General features: G+C 41.9%; 1 protein-coding gene across 1 annotated transcript in view; it reads right to left on the reverse strand.

The window, feature by feature from the left end:
- IREB2 (iron responsive element binding protein 2) overlaps positions 1 to 27,119 on the reverse strand; it is a 36,251-nt gene extending 9,132 nt beyond the window's left edge. Inside the window, 14 exon segments of the mRNA XM_065411488.1 lie at positions 89 to 224; positions 1,079 to 1,238; positions 3,477 to 3,593; positions 4,076 to 4,176; positions 5,743 to 5,914; positions 7,571 to 7,710; positions 8,647 to 8,830; positions 11,745 to 11,814; positions 14,222 to 14,443; positions 18,520 to 18,657; positions 20,106 to 20,271; positions 24,616 to 24,705; positions 27,013 to 27,088; positions 27,090 to 27,119. Coding sequence (XP_065267560.1) covers positions 89 to 224; positions 1,079 to 1,238; positions 3,477 to 3,593; positions 4,076 to 4,176; positions 5,743 to 5,914; positions 7,571 to 7,710; positions 8,647 to 8,830; positions 11,745 to 11,814; positions 14,222 to 14,443; positions 18,520 to 18,657; positions 20,106 to 20,271; positions 24,616 to 24,705; positions 27,013 to 27,088; positions 27,090 to 27,119 — 1,802 coding nt within the window.
- Positions 27,120 to 27,840: the final 721 nt, after the last annotated feature.

The following is a 27,840-nucleotide window of genomic DNA, read 5'->3' on the forward strand; positions in this document are numbered from 1 at the left end:
TGGGGCCAAATCTAAGGACTATACATAAATCCACTTACACATGCACCACTTTTCCCTCTGTCAGTATGAATAAAGAAGTTAAACTTACCCAAGTTTACTGAGGTATGGTAACACTCCACTTGAACTGAGGTAATGTGTAACCATCCCACTACCCGGAGATAAACTTGTTCTTATATAAGGTTTAACCATCAGTCCAGCTTCGACAGCTTTTCTGGCCAAAAGACCTAAACAAAACAATAGTTAAATAAGACTTGTGCATATTTATTGGAAGAGCAATTGGATTTATAACTACCAAGATGGTGTCAGGTAGGTAAATTACTGTGATGAGGGGAAAATAAGGGAAATCACAATTTACTGTTTCTTAAGGAAACTGTTTAAAAGAGTATATATTTGTAATATTCCTTAGACAAGTAATATAACAAAGTTGTTTTATCAATAATAAGAAGTCATACTTGTTTTCTTATTCAGATCAAGCAGATGCCCATTTTCTTGCCCTTACCTGACAGAAAATCTCTTCTCCATGTTTTAATGGATGGTCTAGTGGTTAGAGCATGGAAGGGTGGTCTGGTCTGGGTTCTATTTCAAGTTCTGTCACTAACTTTTCAATTCCTGCTGTTAAAGCTCAGCTAGCATCTGACTATAGACTAAACTTCACCCTTTCATTCAGGGATCAAAACCTCTTGACACTATCAATGGTTATGTCAATATCCATAGCCTTTTGAAAGGAGCCCTAAACAGACTGTTTACTTTATGATCTGACATTACCAAATACAAACGTATCAGAACTACCTCCAGAGGCATCTAGTTTTTATAGATGTCTGATAAGGCCACAGAAACTTTGAAATTACACAGCACTGTGTACAATAAAGGCCACTTCTCATTAACACAGTTCTCAATACATATAACAGGAATTCAGGCCTAAAAGTACAATGAACAGTGTAACTTTGAGCTAAAAGGTCTGGACACTGGGAATTCCCTGCACTGAGCATTTGCAGAATTGGGTCAAAACTGACGAAGACCATGTAAACACCAGATTGCAATAGTGAACCAAAGTTAGTTGTCACCAGTCCCAACATACCTGCGGCAAGCATGACAGATGGATTGCAGTTATTTGTACAACTGATTACTGCAGCAATGACAACAGATCCATGAGACAATCTGTACTCATTTCCTTCATACTCAACAGGCACAATGTCATTTTGTTTCTCAGTAGCAATCTGAAACCCTTTAAAGCCAATCTAGATGACAAAATATATAACAAGTCAAGAACAGAGACAATTCAACAACTATAACAGATTCAACACTTAAACAGATACCTCATCATAGCACGATTATGTGAACCGTCACTTAAGACTCATGTACTCCATAAAAGTGCTTTTCAGTCATATGAGTGGAATGAAATCTAATAGGTTTTCAAAGAAGTCGTCAGAGATGAGTGCAAGGACTCATTTCCCTCAAATGAACAGTGATGCACTCATCCATATACCTTTGTAACTGCCATTGTTAATAGTACAAAATGTGTGGCAATAAGTACCTATGTATCAAAAGCGGGATCAAATCTCTAGAGTATTTCCCCCCTTCTTTTAGGGGAATTCCCTTATTTAAAGGAATAGGCATTCATTCAGGTATATGTAGTTTGCAAAATTAGAAATGCATGTATCATGTGGCAAGGCTCAAGACTATTTTAATATAAACCATAATAGGTCCATTAAAAACAATTCCTCCAGCATCATGTACAAGATATTCTACTCACTAAACCAGGGGTGGGCAAACTATGGCCAGCGGGCTGAATCCGGCCTGCGAGCCGTTTTAAGCCGGCCCACAAGCTCCCGCCGGGGAGCAGGGTCAGGGGCCGTACTACACGGCTAGGTCCTGCTCCGTCCGGGGCTCTGAGTCGGGGGCTGGACCACGCGGCTCGGCCCCGCTCTGGCTCATACACGCTTCAATGGCTCCCTCCAGTGCTCCAATGGGAGCTGCAGGGTCGGTGCCTGTGGATGGGACAGCGTGCAGAGTTGCCTGGCGACACCTCTGCGTAGGAGCCGGAGAAGGGACATGCCACTGTTTCCGGGAGCCGCTTGAGGTAAGCGCCTCTCGGAGCCTGCACCCCGAGCCTCTCCCCACCCCCAACCCCCTGCCCCAGCCCTGATCCCCCTCCCGCTCTCCAAACCCCTCAATCCCAGCCCAGAGCACCCTCCTGCACCTCAAACCTCTCATCCCCAGTCCCTCCCCCGACCCCGCATCCCTAACCAGAGCCCTCACCCCCTCCCACACCCCAACCCCAATTTTGTGAGCATTCATGGCCCACCATACAATTTCTATTCCCCGATGTGGCCCTCGGGCCAAAAATTTGCCCACCCCTGCTCTAAACCTAATTAATTACATTTCTTCAGCACTATTTTATAACGGTCTGAAATATAATAAAGATGAGTTAATCAGACAGGAAGCTGTCAAACCAAGTTTGACTGGGAGAGGATTAAAGATAAACCGGGCCTGGGTCTGTAACATTTAATCTCCCAGAAGTCTTCATGGCCCACCCAGACACACCATTCCCAGTCAGTTTAAACAGCTTCCCTGCGATCATCTATTTTTTTTCACTATCGAGTCTTTGATTTTTCTCCCACATAAGGCAAGCCCACCACAGCTGATTGCTACACACTGTGGGTCTTATCCAAAGCCCACTGAAGCAGTAGACAGAGATTTCAATGGCCTTTGAATCCGACTCTATGCTACTTGCAATTCTACTTCTGACTCAGTGCTGTAACCAGCCCTTCTTGATCCCTGAACTTAACAGTAGATGTTAGGATTGAAAATTCAGCTCCCATTCAAAAGCACTGGAAATCAGAGGCTCAGGGTTGTTAAGGCACGTTTGTTTGTTTGTTTTTTCTCTCCTTTTTTTCAAGTTTTGGTTAATTTAACAATTGATTAAAATCAACGGTTATATTAAGCCGGAATAAACTGAATTTACCTCCCAAAAACACTGAGAATCATCATTTCAATTTCAAACAATGAGGCTGATTTGGAGGGATTTTTAACTCATTCATAAGAAATGGCACTGTACGATAATTTTTGCCCCAATTTTGCTTTAAAATAGAAATTCCCAAAAAATCCCACTCATATGCATAACCAATTTAGCAATTAAAAATGACTTAAATGGACAAACTGTAGAAGTTTGGAACACCTGATTGCTTAACTTTTTCACTTTTCTACTTAGTAGATTCTTAGGTCCATAATATGAATTGAGGCTTTTTGCAATTTTTATTCAAATTTTCTACTGTTTGAGGCCCAGTAACATTCCTATGATGGTTAGCACACAGAGCTATGCCCAAGGGACACTCACTGAGGCAGTGAATATTTGTAAAATAAATGCTTCAGATTATGGACTATGACTTTATAAACTATTGTGTTCAGTATGAAAGCCAAAAAATGAGTTACAATAAATCTATCTACCAAACCACTAAAAGCAAAGTTGTACAAACCTTCTCATTTAAGCAGGCTTGGAAATCACTCTTCATATTAGTAATAGCCACTCTATCCTGTGGCCTCTTTGGCCCACTGACATATGGCGTTATAGAACTCAGATCTATTTGTATTATCTGGAAAAGAAAAAAAAAAACAGTAACACGTGCTAGTAAACATTGCCCAATAGGTAACAGCACATTTAGCCCTAGTTTTTCAAGGCAACTGGGCCTATCCGGTTTAGTAATTTGAATATTCTGTGATGTTTTTCCATTGAAAAGTGAGGCTTCCATTTTTAAGATGGAGTATGACTAACAACCCTTTATCGTGAACAATCTGTGTGCTTTGACGCCAGCTGCCAAAATTTCTCATGAAGTCAGACTTATATGATACCCTGAAAGAGCTGGTTGACGAAAGGAATTCATCAGCCTTTCCTACACTTATTATAGTGCTTAAGGTTGTTGTTGTTTTTTGTAAAGTATCTAACTATCCAAAGCTATGAGTTAAGATATTCATGTACAAATGTCAATTAAAAATGGCAACAATTACAATACAATAAAAATAATTTATGAATAATTAATACAAATAGTTGCAAAAGCAAAAGTCATTTTATAAATACCTGGGTATACTCAGGTTCCTCTGAAGAAATCTGATCATTTCGAAATAACTTCACAGCTTTAAGATATGCTTCCATGGACTCAAGCTTGGCCTTGTCAAAACCTATGGAAAATATTTCCAGACATGGGAAAAGGTATGCTACTGAAAAAAAGCATAACTTACTTGTAACTAGGGTTCTCAGAAATAAATATTGTGACAAATTCACACAGAATCTGTGTGCCGCCCCATGGATTCCATGAATCAAGCACTATTGAAGAGCATGACAATTATGACTTTGCCCTTTAATAACTGCCCTGAATATCAGTCTTCTTGCCATATAATCTTCAATATACATTCTACCTCTGTTCTATTAGCAGCTTGTTGAGCCGACAAAAATCTAAAAGTGAAATACTTCAATCTTTGAAACAAGGACTGACAAGCTACACAAACTGAATAGCTTGCTGAAAGCATATGTACTATTAGTTCATAATTAAGAGCTCTTTTCATTTTTATCTGATCACCTCACTGCAGCCTAAGATGGAACTCAGAAAAAGAACATTCATTCACCAGATACCCTTCTCATTATAACCTGGTCTCTGGGGAGCGTCAGCAGAAACTTCTTGATCCTTTGAGCCAAATTAGGCAAAAGGAGTGACTGAATTTCACTTTCATAGGAGGTGAAAAGGGAGAAACCAAAAGATAACTCAAAAACCAACTAAGATGAGACACACCAAAATAATCCTGCAAAAGACCATTCTCGGCAGGCTGAGTTTCCCAGCAGCCACCAAACTCTGTCTGAACTTGTTTTCAAATTGTTATAAACCATTTTAAACATGGGTTAAAACCAATTTTGATTATATGTATTAAACGTGGTTTACTTGGTTGGTCTGAATCACATATAACTGATTCTCTAACACTGTTTCAAACACTGGTTAGATGAAGTAATGGTTTGTGAGGTCTGTAGTGACAAGGCAAATCATGTTTAACCCATCCTGGCAGAAACCACTTTTAAATATATGCTCACAAATCTTTTCCCATAATATAAAAGGAAGATTTCATTAATTGTCAAGAGGAACCACTTTACCATGTTGCCATACCTGGCCTTATAGAATAACTCATGGAGGGGCGGGAAAATGGTCTGTCTTGACAAAGAAGACCTCTGCATGCTCAAGAATAAGTTGACCCTGAACAGTGATGGCAATGATCAGACTGATCAAAGCAGACATAATATAACCAGATTTGGTACAAGCTTCAGGGGCATGCCAGCTATCCATCTGTCAAGATTTATTTAAAAAAATTATTTCCTAGCTTAACTAGAAAAACCGTAATTAATTAAATGTAGTGCCATAAGGAAATTTACAAGCTAATAAGCTCCAAGACCCAATGGCCACTTCCACAGAAAAAGGTAGTCGATATTCATTAAAGCAATATAATTTTTATTAAATTTAAAATTCCATTGTGTCCATGAGGCTATTCATGGGAGGGATCTGCAAAGTAGCTCCCCATGACACAGAATGTTACTGCACAGCAGAACTCATTACATTATCTCCATCAAGCAGGTTATAATCCTGAAGAAAAATACTGTCCAAATATAACGCATGATGCAATTTTAGATAAAAATACTTGCCATGTGAGTTTAAAATGCTAATATGCTGAATCATGTGTGTTTTACCTTAATTTCATCCTTACCTGTATGGTTTAAGTGCTTCAGCGTCACATTATCAACAGGGAAAAAGCTCAGAATAGCACCATATTCAGGACACATATTTGCTATTGTGGTTCGGTCAGCTACAGACAGCTGAGAAACGCCAGTTCCAAAAAACTCAACAAATTTTCCAGCCACTCCTGCTTGCCTGAGTTGCTATTAAAAATGAAATACAGAACTATAAAACATCTGGAATAGAAGATATACTACAAGGAATGTTTGGTGCAACAGTTTGAAATTAGTAACAATTACTAATTTCACAAAATGAAATACAGCACAAAACTTCTTTATACCTAAATCATGTCCACAAACTTCAAAACTTTAACACTTAGACTGGACTCTGACAGAGGTAAAAACCCTCAAAATGTCTCTCCCCACCCACTCAGTTCTGCAGACTTTCAAGCAGTGAGTGTACCATGCTTTTTAAAGTGTTGCTAGGAGGATTCAGGAATTCACAAGGCAACATGTGGCTTTTCATTTGGTAGTCAAGGTGGTAAAGATTCAAAGGAAGGAATTTAAAGCTCTACTCTAAGCCCAGTGAATTAGTGACAGTGCTTTGTACTGTCATGAGGAAAGCCTAGTTAGACACTATTTCCCCCTCTCTTGTTCCCCAAGGTACCCTAGCTGTGAAGGCAGTGAAATTTTAGAGAACAGTGGATGGCAATGACAAGAATGGGATAACTGCTTGAGGGAAAATATATTTGTAGAGGTCAGGATGAGAAGACAAATAACAAATATCTAAGCAGCAACACATGTTGCTGGAACAACTTTTGAAAATAAAACCACCACACTGGAACGAACAGACAGTTAAGCAAAGCGACACTACTGGTTTGTTGGGTGCAGTCACTGAAACCTAAGTGCTGCCTTATCCCTGATGGTCCCCTAATTTCCCTGGAATAACCCCCATTCATTTTGAGGCACTGTACACTGCCTCACTAATCCTTCCAGGATGCCAACACCTGTCCTCCTTAGGCTAGCGTAGCTGCTGGTGAACAGTGTGAAACATTACACTCTCATCTCTTGGAGCCAAGCATGCTGCATTCACAGCTAGGGTATCCTGGGAAACAAGAAACTGGGAACAGAAATCTAACAAGGCTTTTCTGTGTGATGGTGCAATCCACTGTAACTAGTTTATTGGGCTTAGAGAGCAGGGACTCATTGATATTTATCCCCTCTTACACTTTCTGCTTTATAAGGAAAAAACTCCAAGTGCAGTGAAAAACTGAAAAATAGAAACTGATTAAATCTTGCTAAGGATCTGACCAGAAAGGAAGCGTTCACCATACTGACATGAATCACTCTGACACCATTTACCAGAGGCCACAAAGCCCAGGAGTGGAGATCCAGAGAGACAGGGCCGCATTCTCCTCTCACTACATTTCTGTTACACTACTGTAACTACTGACTTCAGTAAAGTTACTCCTGATTTACCCCAGGTTGAGAGCAAAAGCAGGGTTTTGCAGGAACACTTTGGAGCCAAGAGTCAAACAGGAGGGTTTTTCCACTGCAGAGACTGCGTAAGTGCTCTCACTAGGGAACACTGACATTAGTTACATTTATAAAATGTCTGTAAATACATAGTTATATGTAAGGCCTCTAAGGGACCATTGGTAAAAAGAAAATAAATATGACTTAAATGAGCAGATGCGCACTTAGGGGTTAATAGAGATCTTGCCGTTTCATATAGCTACAGTTAATGATGCTGCATCAGAGACTGCGAGTGTCTTTTATTTCACTTTCCAAGCACCTCGGGTAGAACTCCCACAATAACGAAGTCTGCTTGATTTAGGATTAAACAAAATTCTAAATTACCTTAGTAATGCTTAGAACAACATCTATGGATGTAGCAAGTGGGCTGGCTAAGCCTGTCAGCTCACACCCAACTACCTCAGGCAAAGTGAGTGCAACTGGCATTCCCAGCATTACTGCTTCTGTTTCAATACCGCCAACACCTGGAGGGAGAATATTAAACTGTTTTTATTGTGCTAATTGACCTAATAAACATTTTGAAGTGCATATTAAAGTCTAATGAAGTTAAAGGCTATAATAATCTGTACAATAACACATCCTTACTTGTATCTGACTCCAACTGAAAGACAATATGTACAATACAAATGTCTTCTACTAAAAAGATTGGACATGAAAGAATCTTGCAAAACTACTGCTCAAATTATCACATTTTAATCCTGCTGGCCTTGTGTACCATATCTACTACTGATTTTATATAACAACTATACTAATATTTATCTGAATTTCATACTACACGTTCAAAAAAACAGTATTTATCTGAACATTGAATTAATTTCCTTGTAATTTTTTTCTTTAAATTAGAAAAAAAGCTATTTATTTCTGGTGAAAGGTGTTGGATAGAAGTTTTCTATTCATCCAGAGAACACATGCAGCATGGACAATAGCCATGGAAGCTTCCCCACACTGCCATGCCAATGTGCGTCTAACTACAGTAACAAGAGCTTTGAAATATTATGATTTCCTTCAAATCCCTTCTCAGGATTACACAGTTCTTGACTGATTTCCAATGACAACATCAAAACGCTCATCTATGCATTATATAAATGTCTTAAAAACCCAACCGTTTAGGTTGTGAATCACTATTATCCTGGGAATGAAACTGGCCTTACTATATGGAATCTTTCTAGTTTCTTTTAGAAGAACTGCAAACAATTTGTCCATTATTCGTATGTCATGAAACTCTATCTTCAAAATATGTTTCCCCTAAATAAAATTTCAAGTTCTGAAATGCTGTTAGGCTTGAAACAGAGAAATATCCAATATGAAAAAAGTATTAAATAGTAATTATTTTCCATTTAGATAGTAAAAAAAACTTACAAATGCAATTGAAATTATCAAGTCATGTACAGAATACTTACCCCATCCCAAGATCCCCAAACCATTTACCATAGTTGTATGAGAATCTGTGCCAACTACACTGTCAGGATATAGGAAATCTTTAACTTCAAAAACAACTCTTGACAAATATTCCAAGTTCATTTGGTGTGCCATTCCTGTTCCAGGTGGAATTACAGCAACTTTCCTAAAAACCTTTGAACCCCACTACATTTTTTTGAGAGAGAATAAAAAAAAGGTTATTGTGTTATATTTAAATCAACCAGGATGTTTTGCATTTGTAAAGGTGTACTAAACTCTGTTTAGTGACATAAAGCCACATAACTTTAAAGAACACATAATAAAGAATAAAAAAAAATGAACATCATCGTACTTGCTCTTCACATACAATTGGCTGTTCAAAAGTAAGTTGGGAAATACGCAATTTCAGCATTTATACATGGTTCTGCTCTGAAAAGTGACTATGTAAAAATCCACACATCTGCTTCCTGTGGTTATACAGACACACATCTTCTGATATTCCTGGCTGTGGTTTTCACTCCTCCTGTTAGTACTGCAAAGCCATCACAGCTATGAGAGAATGACTTGGATTCTATTCCTTCCTGTTCATCAACAAAATTATTTACTAAATTCATAATCACTTATATGTACAAACCTAATGAAAGCAATGGGCTCACACAGATGTCACTGAACTGAGACAATTGGAAAGCACAAGTGTAACCAAGGGTAATACTTGGCCAGCAGAACCTTCAGTACTGATTATGTTTTATGAGATTGCAAAAAATACAGATTGATTCTCACAAACTTGGCTGAGATTGCAAAGCTGACACTTAGAAAAACATCTTTTTACTAGGACTGTCAAGCGATTAAAAAAATTAATCGTGATTAATCGCGCTGTTAAACAATAACAGAATACCATTTATTTAAATATTTTTTGATGTTTTCTACATTTTCAAATATACTGATTTCAATTACAACACAGAATACAAAGTGTACAGTGCTCACTTTATGTTATTTATTACTACAAATATTTGCACTCTAAAAATGATAAACTAAAGAAATAGTATTTTTCAATTCACCTCATACAAGTACTGTAGTGCAATCTCTTTATCATGAAAGTGCAACTTACAAATGTAGAATTTTTTGTTACATAACTGCACTCAAAAACAAAACAATGTAAAACTTTAGAGCCTACAAATCCCCTCAGTCCTACTTCTTGATCAGCCAATCGTGAAGACAAACAAGTTTGTTTACATTTGCAGGAAATAATGCTGCCTGCTTCTTGTTTACAATGTCACCTGTTTACCTGTAAACTCAGATCACAAACATGGAAACCCAATTTTCAGAGTTACTTTTCAGAGTAGAACTGCACTTTAATTGTTAATTTCTTTCTTTCTTAGTTGGTTATGTGTTAAATTACAGTAAAAGCTGTTTTATCCAGCATGTTGGGGGAATGGGGGGTGCCGGTAAGTGAAAAATATGTGTTAACTAAGAGGGAGGGAGTTTGGGTACAGGAGGGGGCTCGGGGCAGCAGGTTGGGGTGCCGGATCCGGGGGGCGGTCAGCTTGGGCAGCTCCCCCCAAGCAGCGACTTGTCCTGGCTACTCCTAGGCGGAGGCACAGCAGGTAGTTCTGCCCACTGCCTCCGCCCGCAGGCACCGGCCCAGCAGTTCCCATTGGCTGCGGTTCCCAGCCAACAGGAACTGTGGAGCTAGCGCTCGGGGCGGAGCAGAGTGCAGAGCTGCCTGCTGCACCTCCACCTAGGAGTAGCCAGGACAAGTCGCCGCTTGGGGGGAAGCCACCCAAGGTGACCATCCCCCCAGATCTGACACTCCCGAACCCCCTCCCGCACCCAAACTCCCTCCCCCAAAGCCCGCGCTCCGTACCCCCTCCTGCGCACCAGCCCCAGTCCAACCGGACTATAAACCAGAATTTCAATGAAGATCAGAAATGCCAGTTTATAGAGCTTTCCAGTTGGTGAAGTGCCAGATAAAACAGCTTTTACTGTAATTATATGTAATGGTATTACAGAAGAAAAATGTCCTAGCCAATCAGCAACATACATAGTTAGGTATCCTGTCTGTTGATTGAGTAGCAGCACAGCATGCTGCCTTATAGTGATCAGAGTTCAGGTCACAAGTTCCTAGGCTAGCAGCAAGCACTACAGAAACACATTGAATCAGAGGAAGGGAGAAATGACTTACATCAGTAAAGCAACCCCACCACAACTGCTAGCTGGTTATCAGAGTGGCAATGACTTGTACCCAAACCCCATTCAGAAGTAGTCCCACTGATTTAAATGGGACTATTGGCTTAAACAGAGATTTGCAGGATCAGGGCTTTGTCTAGGGATAAGGCTGGTGTGAAACTCAGCTTTATTTAGGCTTTAAAATCTCTCATATATGGCACCTCTTTCCAATCCTCTTAAGGCTGATGATTGTTGATTCAATAGACAGTACCAACTTTTAAGTATATGGGCTCTATTGGCTATCTACTAAAAATTCCTATGACAATTTAGATGAAAACACTTTTGGACTGATGAAGCAGTTAACCTGTAGAGACGCAGACAGATAATCTGCAGCAGATAATTCTGAGGTGCTGAGTGCTCTCAACACACTTTCATTTCAATGGAAATTTAGGATGTTTTGCACCTCAAAGTATCAAGTCCTTAGTGTCTGGTCAGTTTCACTTTTGTTTCCAGTTAGCATCACTTCCGGTTCTCAGGTGTGAACACCATACTATTGATATTTGGGTTACAAACACTTGGGAAAAGTTTAAATCCAAATAAATCCAGTGTTTCAGTTAATATTAGCTTATTTACTATTTCTATTAATATTTTGTACCCTTCCTCCTTTAAAAAACCCACACACACCTTAATTAGGGCTCTACAATGCCTAAGAGTCATTACTTGGGCATTCTTCCAAAAAATTGTATCATGTTATGCACTAGCCAGCTGTACTAATATACACTCAAAAATTCTAACTTGAAAACCTGAAATTTTGAAAGTGATATAATAAATCCCCCTCTACCATCATGAACTGCCAAGGCCATTTGAAAGATTGACAAAACATCAAATCAAATGAAAAATATAATAAGAGGGCTGTAGAAAAAAAATGGCATACCTTAAAAAACTGAAGCCTCTCTCTATTTCTGCCAAATTCCACCTCTTGGTTTTTTAACACTGTTTCAGGCCTAGAAATTAATTAAAATTAATTGATAAACAATGGCATGTTTTGAATGATAAACAATGAGATTTGCTTTTTGCTTATATTTGCTGGACTGCTCATTCATTGCTGCAAATAGCAGAATTCTTTTAAATCCTTTTAGACAAGACTGAGGCAATTTCTTCCAAACAAGGAAGTGAGGAAAGGAGAAGATGCCCTCTGAAAACAGCAGAGAAAAGGACTGGTCTTCTCATCACACACAGCATAAATGAGAGTTTTTAGCTCTAATTTGCCTGAAGCAAGTAACCTCAAAAAACACCCATCAGAAAAAGATACCTTCCCAGCATGTGAGGGACTACAATAACTGCACTGTCAAATAAGGAAGGTATTTCTTCTAACTGATATTCGTAGGAGTTGCTTACCTCAAGCAATTTGATGTTGAGAAAGAAATAAGGTGTCTGATTTATATTATTGCTGGCAAGAGAATTGCTCATTTTCAACTCTGGTCCTCTAACTGCTGACTAGAAGACCAATAAGATACTGTATAATTTATTTGTAAATGTCTTCCAGGAACTGTATTCATTTACTTATATATAGGCGCTCATCACCACAGTGTCTAAACATAAACACAGATGACTAACCTTCGTATGTGTTTGTAATGAAAAGCATCATTTTATTAAATGAGTGAAATTCGTTGCTGGATTGTGTTTTTATAGCTACTGCTTCTCTGGGAGCTTTTTTGTGAGAGAGAGTAATAAAAGCCCTTCTCTAAATGATATTTTAGGGCTGCATTTTACATCATGACCTTTCCCCCTTTCTCTTCTGCAATAGAGGTGTATTGTTTTACAAAGGTCTAAGGGATAGTCATCACTCAAACTGCAGCTTAAGGAATGCCACTGCCGGTAGAAAAGGGTGTACTGGGATCAGCAACATCCAGATTGCAGAAAACATTTAACTTTTCTCATCACATTTCTATTTCTGTCTGGAAAAAGCAAAAGAGGATGGAAATAATTTTTTTAAAATAAAATTTGCAACACAATCAAAATACTGTATTGTTGTGGGTCTCCTCTTTGATATAGCATTGAAATTCTAGATATGTCAGCTACAGAAAGACAGATCTAGCCAATCTATCAGAGAAGATAGGTGGCAGTTGAAAGATGAGGGTTATTACATGTAATTGTCATAGATGGAGTGCTGCAAAAGGACCTATAAATAAATGAATCTTGGGAAAAGGCAAGCAGATGAGGCCTTTGTGGGGTGTCACATACAGCCAAGATGTAATGCTGCATTTCAACTCAGTGACAGATGGATTAGAGCAGTGGTCCCCAACCTTTCAGTGTGGGCGGGCGCCAGACAAGCAGCCGCTGAAATGCCGCCGACAAGCAGCGTCATCAAGAGGCGTCGCTGCCGAGGCAGCGGCATTTCGGCGGCAACACTTCTTGTCGTTGCCGCTTCTCGGCGGCTGTTTGTCCGGCGGCTGCGCTCCTCGGCGGCGGGGCGCAGTAGGCGGGCGCACATAGGTGCCCTGGCGGGCGCCATGGCACCTGCGGGCACCGTGTTGGGGACCACTGGATTAGAAGTTATTTGTGGCCTGGGGTATGATATATAGACTGCTTTCTTAGCTAGTATGGGGATGTCCAATTCTTATCAGGAAAGAAAGGAGTTTAAACCTTCTGTAAATCATTTACATGAAATATAAAACAATAGGGACTTTCAGATTTAAACCAAAGTTTCAGCAGTGCCTTATTACATTAACTAATTTATAGAGCACTGTTCCTATGTATCACTGCCCTTACAAGGAAATGAGGCAAGTCTCCAGCTCAGATTCAAAAAGACAATCAACCACCAGATAAATGACCCTCTACAGAATGCTTTACCTAAGTTCTTCTCCTGTTTTAGGTCAGTTCAAACACCTGTGGTGTTAGACATCATCCTAAATGCTCAGGCCTGTTTCTGGGTGGAGTGGACAAAGATGCAGAAAGGCATATTTAGCATAGAGCAGCATCTCTGTCAGCTGTTGCAGGCATTCTGGATGACAACCAAGAGGCCCCTTCAGTTCAGCTTAAGGCGCACTGCCTGCTTTGTGGAGGACAGACAGCTTACTTTTTTTGTATTTTGGAGGCAATATTTAAATTTTACAATTAACTCCAAAAAGCTAGCTGTAATTAGCCAACAGGCTTTCACAAGGCAGGCCAACACTTTTAAAAGCTGTACTGTTGCTCTGGGCACAAGCCTGCATCATCTGATAGCATGGTACAATTGTTCTGCTCAACCTTAAATTTAAACCAAAAGCACTGCAAACTAAAAGGAAGTGCTGAACTAGGAGACAGCACACAAAAAGGGCCTGCATTCCAGTCAGTAAAACACAACCATAATTCCCTCCAGCAAAAGAAGGATTTGACAATTAAATGCTAAGCAAAAACAGCATTTCATACTCAGGCACTGGTTGAAGATGAAATGGACAGAGGATAGGGGTATTCTCAATCTGCGTAGAAAATTTTCCTGAGTTACGACTTGATTCTCCAGCATCACATGGCCCTTTGCAGCCAGTCTGGCCCCTGCAAGGTACCTTCCGAGGCTGCACTTTATGTGGAGAAACCTTTGCCAACGGCCTCTGTAAGTCACCACCTCCAGGATTCGGAGCATTCTGTATTGCACTGTATTTTAAACAGAAAATGAAACAAGTGCATAAAAACATTTTCCTACTGAAAAAATACCCCCAACAAATGACCAACTGTATCTAAAAGGTCACCATTTTATTACAACCCTGGTGCAAAGTAAAGTGTCACTGGGTAAGTTTAGTTTACCAAAGAATACAGCATGGTGACCACACAAAAATAAATTGTACTGACCTTTAGCTTCTCTAAAAGGAACTGTATTATCTGCCGTATAAACTACTTACTCACCTGATTGGTCTGCCAAACACCACATTTATTAACAGGACACAGATGGTCCTTGCACTGTTTACTCAAGATCTGAAGGGAAGGGATGTGAGGAAAGTCTTGTCCCAGGGAAGGGTTGGGGATTGTGTTTGGTTTTACTCTCTATTGCAGCACTGTCGACATTTATTAGATCCCTGGGGAACTGTCTCTTGCTACAGTTTACTCAAGGCAGCAGTTGTGATATTTTATATTTAATTGTGTTTTGGAAATAAGGGCTCAAGCAATAAACACATTTTATTACTACAAATATAAAATTATTATACTTCAGGCTCAAGAAAATAATATAAGTACATACATAAAACACTGTAGGTAAACATTTTTAAAACCATCTACACGTTTACCATACTACACTCTATTTACACTACATTCAACCTTAACATGAACACACTGAAAAAACCCACTGTGAAAGATGATTGACTTTTTACCTCTAATGGTTACATTCAATAATTTGTCACATTGATAAATAGAGCTATCAATGTTTCTGCTGCTCTAAAATAAAAAGAACAAATTTCCATTGTCTAGTGGCAGGATACCATACCACCTCAAAGGGCATTTTGTGGCAATCTAAGCTCAGTTCACAATCCCTCAGCTAGCGGCAATTGGAAGCTATGCAGACGCAGCACGTGCAGCACCTTGGGGAAGGGCCTCATATCACACTTTAGCAGATGCTGACAGACTCCTGTGGACTTTCCAACAGTGAACTAGCAGAACTGGATATATCAGTACAAAGCAGCATGTTGAGATCTCTTGCCAACATCTGGCCTTTCTGATAATTTCAGACTTAACGAATCACAATTTGGGCTTTTCCCTTCAAACACAAGGAAGGGTTAAAAAAAGAACTGGACTGCCGGGGAAGCAATATCACAAAATAATCTTAATTTCACAGCTATACAGTGGAACCCCGATTATCCGGTCTAATTGGGACCGCAGCCAGATCGGATAACAAAAAATCTGGATACACTGGAGAATGGGTGGCTAGGGCTCAGGCTGTCAGCCCTGGGGTAGCTGGGGCTCAGGCTGACAGCAGGAGTCCCAGCCACCCGGGGCTGACAGCCCGAGCCGCAGCCACTGTCAGCCTGGGGCGGCTGGTGATTTGGTTAATACCGAGAGCTGGATAATAGAGGCTCGGTTAACTTGGTTCTATTGTACTTTCTTGCTTTTCATTCTTCTAAATTACTATTGCCTAAATTGGAGTTGTGTATGTATTTCAAAGGTCCATGCAAATACCCAATATGCACAAGACTGTCTTTCACAGCAGTTCTGAACTTTTTCAATTCACCAGAGACTGAAATCACTATTAACCAGTTTAGACCAGTCAATATGCCCTTTGGAAGGCTAACTGCTTTGAAAGAAGAAAAGGAGCTGTAATCACATAGGGTATGTCTACACAGCAAAATCTGTGCATGGGCTAGCTTACCCAAGCTAGCTTCACTCCATTTAGCAGAGTAACAAAAAGCAGTGAAGACAGTGCAGTACAGACTTCTGCATGGGTAGCACAAGCCTGGCACGGCCCCATGGTACATACTCTGCTTGCTACCCCTCACGGTGATGTCTTCCCCACTTCGTCATGCATCCGACGAAGTGGGCATTCACCCACGAAAGCTTATGCTCCAATACATCTGTTAGTGTTAAAGGTGCCACAGGACTCTCTGTTGCTTTTTACAGATCCAGACTAACACGGCTACCACTCTGATACTTCCCCACTATTGTTAGTCATGCTAGCTGGATTCAAGCTAGCTTGAGTAGGCTAGCACATGCACAGCTTTTGCTGTGTAGACATACTGTTACATGAGTGAGGCAAAAGGTAAGCGTGATTTAAAGATTTTCTTTTCCACGCTGTCAAAACTTCCAGACACAATCTCATGACATCACTGCCTCTGACCCCTTTTCTAGTCTCTCTGCATGCACCTCCTCAGGTATGAGGTCTTGTGCCTCTACCTGCCTGGGCTGGGATTTTGCGATTCTGCCAATCTCAGACTGGCCTTGGGTTACAGCCCGGAGTACCAATGTGATTTTTCAGCAGGTCCAACTGGGCTTGGCACCTGTAAGTCTGCCCTTCAGGAGGTATGACACGCAGTCAATACAGGGACCAGACAGCTTTCTGAGGGATCAGACAGTATTTCTTCATACAACGCAGTGTCAACCTGTGAAACTCTTTGCCATAGGATGTTGTGAAGGCCAAAACTGTAACAGGGTTCAAAAACGAACTAGGTAAGTTCATGGAGAATAGGGTCATCAATGGCTATTAGCAGGATGGACAGGGATGCAAAATCATGCTCTGAAGCAACCCTAGCCTCTGTTTGCCAGAAGCCGGGAATGGGAAACAGGGGATGGATCACTTGTTCTTCAAAGTAGCCGCGATCCTGATAATAGCTAATCAGCTCTTCAAGTTCATCTGCATGGATTACTATGTGCAAGCCGTAGATCTGTGCTAGGCAGAACTCCTTTCCATCCACACAGGCAAAGCACACCTCCTTCCAGGTCCTGATGCTGTTGGCTTTGCCTGTTCTGTTCATTCCCTCTGAAGCACCTAGCATTGGCCACTGCCAGAAGACAGGATACTGGGCCATATGGACCATTGGTCTGACCCAGTATGGCCGTTCTTATGTTCTTAAAACAAAGTACTGTTTGAACTTAACCAACGCTTGGAAGCTTAAAAAGGTCCAATGGCTTCAGATGTCCTCCTTAGGGATGTGTCTGTCAGCAGGGCCGGCTCTAACTTTTTTGCCGTCCCAGGCAAAAAAGAAGAGCGCTGCCCTGCCGTAACACCCCCCCCCACCCCCCTAGTGCCGCGCCGCCCAAACCCCCGGAGCGCCGGGCCGGGCCGCTCAAACCCCCGCCCCCCCCCCCCCCCGAGCGCCTCACTGGGCCGCGCAAACCCCCGCCCAAGCGCCTCGCCGGGCCGCCCAAACCCCTGCCCCCCCAGAGCGCCTCGCCGGGCTGCCCAAACCCCCGCCCCTCCCGGAGCACCGCCCAAACCCCCCGAGCGCCTCGCCGGGCCGCCCAAACCCCAGGAACGTCGGGCCACTCAAACCCCCGCCCCCTGAGCGCCGCGCCCCCCAGCGCCGGGCCGCGCCGCCGAAGCCCCCGCTCCCCCAGCGCCGTGCCGCACCGCATCGCGCCGCCAAAACATCCCCCGCGCTGCCCGGCCGAAACAACAACATAAAAAAACAAAAAAAAACCCTCAAGCGCTGCCCCGCCGAACAACAACAACAAAAAACCACTGCAAACGCCCCCCGCCACCCCAACATTGGCCGCCCCTTCTAGGGTGCCGCCCCAAGCACGTGCTTGGTAGGCTGGTGCCTGGAGCTGGCCCTGCTGTCAGCCTTTTGCTCCTGAACAGCTCCTGACAACTACTGTCCTCACAGCTTGAGAATGTCTTTTATCCCCCAAGAAGCCCTTTGTCTTAGGTTTCCATGCATCTACAATCTGTGATCCCCCACCCACCCAACAAACTGGTCCAAGGAGCATGATATGGGTTTGAGAGGGGGTTAGAAGCAAATGGGTCTAATATTGTTCTTCAAATGTGGGTAAATGAGTGGTTCTCTCAGACTATTGTCCTCTTTCCTACATATATGCAACTGAATTCACTTTATAATCATATAGCAAACCCCCTTACATCAAATGTATAGAACATATGATATTCGTGAATTATTACATAGTAACTCCATGATGGTTGCATGGGCTACCTCTATGCTACCAAAGGAGCAGTGAACAAAGCACAATTGAGAACACTGATCACCCCCTGAAATTTAATCATTAAACAGAACTGGATTTTGTAGATTAAATACCATTTACTGAAGTCAATCTGCAAAGAATGGTCAACAGTGAGATCAGTTGGGCAGGCAGGATGGACTTTCATAGGATCTCCTCCAAGATTTTTCACTGCTTCCCTCATGGCGGCAAAATCCACCATTGCAGGAATTCCACTAACAAAGAAAAACAAAGAAATAGCACTTTACATGTATTATGATGCATTGACAATTCTGTAAAATAAAGCTAACTGTAGAAGCTTGTTTTTAATTCACCCTCCATAGCAGCCTATTTGAATACCATCTCGAAATGCTTGTTTTACTTTGTCTAACATGTTTTAAGGAATATTAAGTATTCATGTGCTTGGTTTGTTTAAATATATCTAAATAAAAACTGTGCGCCATCCTAACCCCAAGCATAACCACCAACACATTTCAAGACTGTGTCAAATAGGAATATGCAAATTCCTTGGCCAACTGATTACATTTGGTATTTGCCCTTTTGTCTTGTTATGCTCCTGAATTGTGAGGAAACCTTGGCATAATGGCCACTTCTGGATGTATGGTAGCTGTACACCACCACTTTGCTATACAAATGAATGCATATGCTATATTTTCTAATACTACTTTGCAATTTGTGTTTTTCACTTATATTATAGCAGTATTCATTTCAGGATCTAAAAGCACATTACAAAAGTGGTTAAGTACTGTCATCCCCATTTTACAGATAAAAAACACTCTTTAAGGACAACATACAAAACTAAAGGAAAGGAAAAGAATACTGATATAAACTGAAATTTTATGAAAATCTTATGATTTGATTTAACTAACAAATCACTTCCATATATTTTTATATTACTAGGATATTTCTTAGAGAGGTAAGTTGGGTGAACTAATATCTTTTATTGGACCAGCTTCTGTTTGTCAGAGAGATGAGCTTTTGAGCTTACACAGAGTTCTTCTCTATTCTGCATGGCTTCTTGACAAATAAATGACTACCTAGCTTGGCAAAATTAAATGTGCTTAGTTTAATATTCTGTAGCTGCTTAAGGATTATCCTTTTAGCCACCTCACATCAACAAATCTCAATAATCCATAGGTAACATTCTAATGGACAAATCCTGCTTTTCTTATTCATGTATGTAGTCCCATTGACTTCAGCAGGCTTATATGCACCAGTAAAACACGCAGGATTTGACCTTAGGTTATCACAAGTAAGATTTCTAAGTATTTCATTGCACCATCACACAATCCTGCTACAGTTAAAGTGCCAAGCTGGTTCTTTGGCCCTTATTCTGCAAATTACTCCATGCAGACAGAAACCTTCACCCACATGGAGTCCCAGCAAAGTTCCATGTGGGCACAGGCATCTGCCTTCTTGGACCAACTTTCAGGATCAGAGTACAGGATCAGAGGCTTTATTTACAATGTAGGAACATCACTGAAAGTGCACTAACAAACAAAAACTATGGATTTCCATTCACTAATGGAATGCTTAAACTCCACCTCATTTTGTTTTCAGGCCTGAGAAAAGATTGGTAACTTCACTGAGCACGGTGAACCAAGACAGATTTTGAAAACTTTGTTAGAAAAATGTAATAAAAAAAAGAAAATATTTCACTTACGTAAAGTCTTGAAGAAGAACTCTGGCAGGATAGAAGGGCACTTCAACATTGTTCTGTTTTGTTTTCCAGTCTAAAATATTCATAGCATCTTCCTTTTTTACTAAGAAGCCATCACAGTTACGGACAGCAGCTTCCAACAGTACCCGTATGGAATAAGGCAGAATATCTGGTTACGGGAAAGTAAATGAATTAATCAAGGAAACACTTTTAGCCTATATATGTTTTAACTAATAGCACCTTACTATACTAAAGAGATTTGACAAATCAGGCAGTGAAATTCATTCCAACCCCATAATAGCACCGGAATACAATACAGTTACAAGGAAACACTAAATCAATCAATGTGCATTTGTTCTCTATTATTATTTTATAGCACTCAGAAGGGTGCAACAATGTTTCACAGAAGAGAGGAGGACCTGGTCCTTAGTATAAAAGCTTATGAAAAAAATGGCCTTGATCCGAAAATGAGCTTTGAATATGTGAATCAAGGCAGAGCCCCACTGAAGTCAATGGGATACCACCCAAGTGTAGAGGTCCAATCGTACAGAGCTCATTGCAGGGTCAGGACATTATTATAGATGGACCAAAATGTGTGAGAGTGACAAACAGTCAAGTTAGGATGAGGGCTACAGCAGTATGATTAGGAGAGTGCACATCTGGGAGGGTTGGGGATTTTGTTTTAAATATATAAAACAAACACTGAATAGTGAGTCACTTATTGTAGGCACTACAGAAGAGGTGAGTTTTCAAGGAAGATTTGAATGGAAGAGAATAATGGCTTGATTGAACAAAGAAGCAATGATACTCCATATGTAGGGTGAAAGAATGAGAAGGCATGGAGAGGCTGGTAGGAGAAATGACTGTAGGGAGGGCCAAGGCTGGTATCATCGACAAAGCAGAAGAGATGACACAATGAGATATGCTGCTAACTATTAATACAGATAATTTTTGGAATCCTAAACTTGACCATTTAATTACTTTGTGATATCAAGTCAGAACTGACTTTAATGCCAGAATATGGATCACTATGTGCAGTTTCCCCTTCGTTCACAGAAGAAGGCGACAGTAAGACAAGAAATAATCTCAGTGTGGGCTCTAAAAGTGGGAGAAAACTGGACCTAAACTGATTACTATAAAGTAACAGCAAAGTAAAAATTGGGAGAAGCTTTCAAGGAAGAGAAAACACAGGGGTGGAGACAGATTAAAAAAAGAAAGGGCTGCCAGTCACCACTGAAGGCAGTAAAGGAGCTCTTAGGTACGATCTTCGCTCACAAACATCACTCCATTCAGCAATAATTCAGGTGATCAAATGAGAGTACAGTAATAGGAGTAAATATAAAAGATGCTAGGTAACTGGTCAAACAGGTTCACGTACTAGTGTTTGAGCTCTAGAGACCAAAGCTCAGATCTGAATGTTAACAAACAGATGAGTTTGGCAGTTTCAACCAAGTCCATGGACTTTGTCTGCCTATAAACTATTGCTTCAGGGTTTGGTGGCTTATGTTACATTAGATACATTTTACAAGGCAGTCACTGTAATTCTCTAATTAGATGATTCATATAAAAAGCAAATTGTACAGAAATCTGATTAAAATAAATGTGGTGTAATGTCAGCACTAAGTGTGTTTAATATTCAAATTACAAGAACAAAATGATCTTATATCCCTGTCAGTTGTGTTCGTCCCTTTAATGAAGAATAAAGGCATTCCAATACACTACCATATTGGAAGTGGGGGAGAGATAGCTCAGTGGTTTGGGCATTACCCTGCTAAACCCAGGGTTGTGAGTTCAATCCTTGAGGGGGGCCACTTAGGGATCTGGGGCAAAAATCTGTCTGATATTCTAGGATATATACACAGAGAGAGAGTGTGTGCTCCTTCAAGAGCTGTCCAGAAAAGGTGTCTCAGTCACCTAGCTACAATTTTTTTTCATAACTGAATACCTCTGCTCCCACTTTAATTATTAAGACAATCAGACTCTCTATAGCAATTTGGAACCAAAGAAATCAATTGCACTTTTAAACTGCAGGACAGAGGAGTCACAAAGGAGATCCAGGATGGATGACCCGGTAAGATGCAGGTGCTAGGATTTCTATCAGAATGCTGTCTCGGGGCTCGGCTTTGGAATTCTCTCTTTCATAACAGTCTCTGGCCGTTTTAATGCGTTTGATAACTTTGAAGGCACCTATATTTGCTGGAAGAGAGGGTTTTCTCCCTCTCACAACTCAGCACTCTGAGGGTACGTCTATACTTACCTCCGGGTCCGGCGGTAAGCAATCGATCTTCTGGGATCGATCCCGGAAGCGCTCGCCGTCGACGCTGGTACTCCTGCTCCGCGAGAGGAGTACGCGGAGTCGACGGGGGAGCCTGCCTGCCGAGTCTGGACCCACGGTAAGTTCGAACTAAGGTACTTCGACTTCAGCTATGTTATTAACGTAGCTGAAGTTGCGTATCTTAGTTCGAAGTGGGGGGTTAGTGTGGACCAGGCCTGACTGTTGGAGAGAGTCACTATTCGTCTACTCCTCCACAGTCTCCATTTACACAGTCCTTTGCCCTAAATTGCTCCAGTGATTTCTGCTGCTCCTCATAGCTTTCCAAAGCATTCAGACAGAAAGTGAAATAATACTATTCAATTACACTGCTGTCCTTAAGGTTCTGAAAAGCACAGGTGAAACTGACTGGTTTTCTTAATTCTACTCTACTGATGCTACTTGAAAAGCTATGAGTAGAGACAGAGGAGCTGTCTGTCTGACGTTCACATTTATGTTTATCTTCACATCTTTGCTGCCATTCGAACTAGAGTTTTTTTTGTTTTGTTTTTTTGGAATTGCTGAAGAGGAGAGATATGGGATAGCAAGAAACAGTGCAAAAGAGATAAGGCTAACAGCGGTAGTCCTACTGAACAGAACTGGGCTTTAGGAAAGTCATCAGCAACCAAGACTATTTGGACTAAGCTCACTCCCCTGACAAAGTTTACTCCACAAAATGCATGAAACCCGAGTGATGTATGTGTAGTTTTCTACTTATTAGATGAACAGCCTTGTGAGCCATTGCTGGAGAGAAGTCAACTGCATGTCAGGACAAAGGTGTATCTGAAGAACTCTATGAGAAAACTTTCATAAGGTCTGTCTGGCTCTAGCTAGTTTCATCATTTTCATGAACACCAAGTTCACCCAAAAAATTAAAATCAAGATGTGACACTTATGATAGTATTCTGCAATATCATGGACAAATCTTATGGAATTAAACATTACTGAACTACATTTAACACCTTTGGGATCCACTGTATTGAAAATGCTGTTTGTGCACTCTCGTGGAATTGTATGAAAATTCTTTAGGAGGTGGAAGGATTAGTGCAATCTCTGGGAGATATTAGGAACTTCAAAGGACTTTTTGGAACAATACATGTGAAGTGAATTTCCTACGAAATACCTGGGGGTCAGAGCAATGCAAATGACCCACTATTTTTGAAGCTAAGCCCTCGGAGAGAAACCAATTGTCTACTGATTACCTGCTCCTGAAAACTTCAGTTCAAAGACCTCCAAACTGTATAAAGAGGGCCTAAATTTTTCACGTGTGCACTAGTTTTGAGCTGAGGCTGTTATGAACTTGTGACCACAAAAGAAACCTCTTTGGAGGGGTGCTGAAGGACTCACTTGCCAGAGCCCATACTAAAGACAGCTGGGCTGATCTCTGGTAAGCTTATTAGCATGCATGTAGATTCTTTTATTTCTTTAATGTTTTCTCTGTAATGTTTATACCCTAAGAATAAATATTCTTGCATAGGAAGTGCTGTTTGGTAACTTATGACTGTGGAAACTGCACTGTTAACCATCTCTGAGAAAAAAGGCAAAGCAGGCAGTCTGACTTTGATGGTGAATACACAGTATAATCAAGGAACTTTTCAGGCAGGAAATACCCAGTCAGGAGGTCTCCACCCAGGAAAGACAACAGCGAGGGAGCCAGAAACCTGACAGCAGGTACCCTTGTTGGACCATGCATGGAAATACAGATGCTTTTGGCCCTAAACTGTGACACAAGGAAACCCTCAAAGAAATATGAGATTGTCATTAGAGTAAATGAGTCAATGATGCATAATTCTTCTGCATTTATGTGACCACCATGAATTCATTTCAGTAAAAACATTTATTTACATGTGAGGTAACACAGAGTTTATGTTTTTGTCACCACTTGTTAATTCCATAACAGAAGTGGTGATTTTCTGTAGTGGAAATGTTTTTTTATTACTACATTAACTATTATGCCTGTAAAAGGCCAAGAAGTATCCCTCACTTTTCCCTTAGTAGAAAAGTTTGGTTAAGCATCATTCCTTTTATCTCACTTAAAGCAAGTTATTAATCAACTTAATAAAACAGCATGTTTAGGGTAAAATTACACGTTTTCATACAAACCTACTAAAGACAATGTAGTCACTCCTCCTGCATCACATAACTGGTGCATATTTACTAGTGGAACCATACTACTAAAAAGCTATTAAAAAGTAGTATTACCATACTTGGTGCCCCCAAGTTTAGGGATATTGTAGAACTTCTTCTCTGGATTGTCATTTAATGTTTCAATTAAGTACTGGAACGGGCATTCTGAAAAATAATGCAGCAAATTATTAAGTGGAAAGAAAGGATGGTGCAGTGGTTCAGGCAGTAGCCTGGGGCTCAAAAGAATGCAGTTCTATTCCCTGTTTCACCACAGATGTCCCTGAGTGACCTTGGACAAATCACTCAGGGCCAGATATTTCGGCACCTAAAGATGCAGATAGGTACCTAGTGGGATTTTCAAAATCTCTTAGGGAGTCAGGCACTCAATAGGAGTTAGACACCTAGGAACCTTTGTAAGTCCCACTAGGTACCTAAATACCACTAAAAATCTGCAAAAACAACGAGGAGTACTTGTGGCACCTTAGAGACTAACAAATTTATTTAGGTATAAGCTTTCGTGGGCTAAAACCCACTTCTGCATCTTTAGGTGCCTAAAAATCTGGCATCTAGTCTCAGTTCCCCAGCTGCAAAATGATTATTCCCTACCTCCCAGGGGAGTTGTGAGGATAAGTACATTAAAGATTGTGAAGTACTATGGTAACAAGAGCCAGATAAGTACCTAAAGATAACAGACAGAAATGCACTTTATAACGGACCTTATTTAAAAAGTGAAGATAAAAAAAATCTGTAGAAAAGAACTGCATATTAATTTGAAATTGTTTTCAGAAGGAATACAAAAAGAATATTTATTGCCACTCAAATAATATTAATCTAAATGAACAATGTCAGTAATATCTCTTAGGAAGGCCTAAAGAACTCAATATAGTTTAAGAAATTCAAATTTGGATTGAAAACAAAAGTTAAAACTGTGACACCACCCACTCCCAGTCTTACAAAAATCAATGGAACAACTCAGGTGAGTAAAGTTAAGTATACGCATAAGTTTTTGCAGGCAGAGGGCCTTTGTTGATTTTAAAAGACTGTATCAGCAATAGAAGCTTATCTTTTTTAGTAGGTTGCCTTGTTTTCACCTCCTACTTTGCTTACATTTTCATTGTAATGTAAATGCAGCATCATGGGCACTTTACAAATTATTTTGCTTTGATGGTAAGGCCCTGAATCTGCAAACATGCTCAAGTAGTCCATTTATGGGCATAATGTTACTCATGTGCTTAAATGTTCGCAGGATAATGAACTTAAAGAGGAACCAGAAATGGTCAATAAAAATAACTGAAAGATTTGGAGATACTAGTTTTAAAAAAGCGAGTGAGATACTTGGTGAGATAGGGTATCTATTCACAAATATTTAAAGTGAGGCAGCTTAATAAATAGTAACAGCATGAACCTATGCCCTTCAACCTTTTGAAGTAATGAACTACATAGAACTCAGTTATCTACATGGTGGGCTTTTGAATTAAAGGTTAAAAAACAAAGCCCTGTCTGATCTGTGCCTATCTATTGTAAAAGGTACCCAAGATGAGTACAAGTATGAGATCCGTTGTTTTCAACCCATTTCTGATCCATGACTTGGAAAAGAGCCCAATAAGGATTGAGAGACTTGGGTCACAGAAAGGCCTGTCTTGAGAAATTTGGGGCCCAGTACATCACATTCGCTGGGAGTCCTCCATTCCATTCATAACAGGTGTCTTGAGGGCCCTTCTCAGCTCAGGGTCCGGTATAGCTGACACCCTCCCCGCCCTAATTACAGGACAGTTTTTTGGCCATTTCGCTGTGGGGGGCAGCTACTGGGGGGGGGGAAAGAGAGAAGTCAGCAGCACCGGGTCCCTGATCGGTAGCTGAGAGGTGTGCAGACAAGGAGGGGCACGGGGGGTGAAGGCTGAGAGCTCCCCTGGGATGGGGTGCGGGGCAGCAGCAGGGGCCGCTACGCAGCACCGTTAGATCTATACGGAGCGGTGCCAGGAGCAAGGGGGCAACTGCTCGCGGTGCCGCTCAGTGGTGCCCACGGGCGGCTCTCCACGCCGCCTTGGGCCCTGCCCAGCGGAGAAGGGATTCACCCTGACTCGGCCGAGCCCCCCCCCGCCCGGGGACTGCGAGCCTGTCCGTGCAAGCCGGTGATAGCGGAAAGGGGCTGAACAAAGGACGGCAGATAGTGGCGGCTGCGGGGGGGTGGCAGCGACGGCATCGAAGGCGGACCCGGTCCGGGAGGGGGGATGATGAGACGAGAAAGGCACCGGGGGGGGGAAATAACCATCACTTCGGGGGGCATCTGCGAGCGGGGGTCGCGGACCCAGGCCGGGGGAGCTGGGGCCGAGGTGCAACCCGGGCCGCTAACTGCGGGGGGGGGGGGGGGGGAAGGGTCGCACCAGAACAGGAACGCGGGAGCGCTGGGCAGAAGCCGGAGCTCTTCGGGAGAGGAATCGCCCCTCCCCGCCAAGCCCGGCTCGCACTGACCTGGCCTTGCAGGGTCCATCGCTGGCGACCATATTAACTCTACGTGGGGAGGGGGACGAGGAAGACTTGGGGAGGGGGGCCGCGGGGGCGGAGCCATCACCAAACATCGCGAGACTAACAATGAGTTCCGCCCGTCCGATTAGTTGACACAGCTCGCGCGAGACCTTGGGTCATAGCAATAAAGGAAAAACAGCGGGGATCTCGTGAGAATTAGCTGTGGGGGAGGATACTGTGCGCGGCCGCTCTCGCGACAGTTCCAGGCTCAATAAAGGAGGGGGTGGGGCTGCTTGGGGGAAAGTGTTTTTACTAGTGGCTTGGGTGCCAGGCCAGGTCAGCCTCAGTCTGGGCGTGAGCTCAGCTTCCGGCGACTCTCTTGTTCCATGCCCTGGGGCCCCGGCGAGACCGTGGTTGTGCTGGGCTACGCGGGAGCAGACTGTGGGTGACTGGGACTGTCCCACGGGGGCGGCCCCCAGGCGCGGGTTGCGAGGCTCGGCGCTTCTGAACGCTCGGCTTCCTAGGGCAAGGGCTATGTGCCACCCCTGAGCTGTGCCCCAGGCAGGGAGAGTTGGGGGCACAAGGGGTGGCTGGCCCTGAGGGCAGCACCCAGGTCCTATCCAGCTGGGCCATTCACAGGGGGCAGGTGGGTGCTCGGGTTCATTTCACGCTTGCCGTGAGCTTGGGGAAACTGCTTTTTAGCGCCCCTTCCATTCTGGGTCCGGTTTTGTTCAATATCTTCATCAATGATTTAGATAATGGCAGAGAGAGTACACTTATAAAATCCGTGACGGATACCAAGCTGGGAGGGGTTGCAAGTGCTTTGGAGGACAG

This window comes from Emys orbicularis, chromosome 10, assembly GCF_028017835.1.
Source record: "Emys orbicularis isolate rEmyOrb1 chromosome 10, rEmyOrb1.hap1, whole genome shotgun sequence".
NCBI classification, from domain to species: domain Eukaryota; kingdom Metazoa; phylum Chordata; order Testudines; family Emydidae; genus Emys; species Emys orbicularis.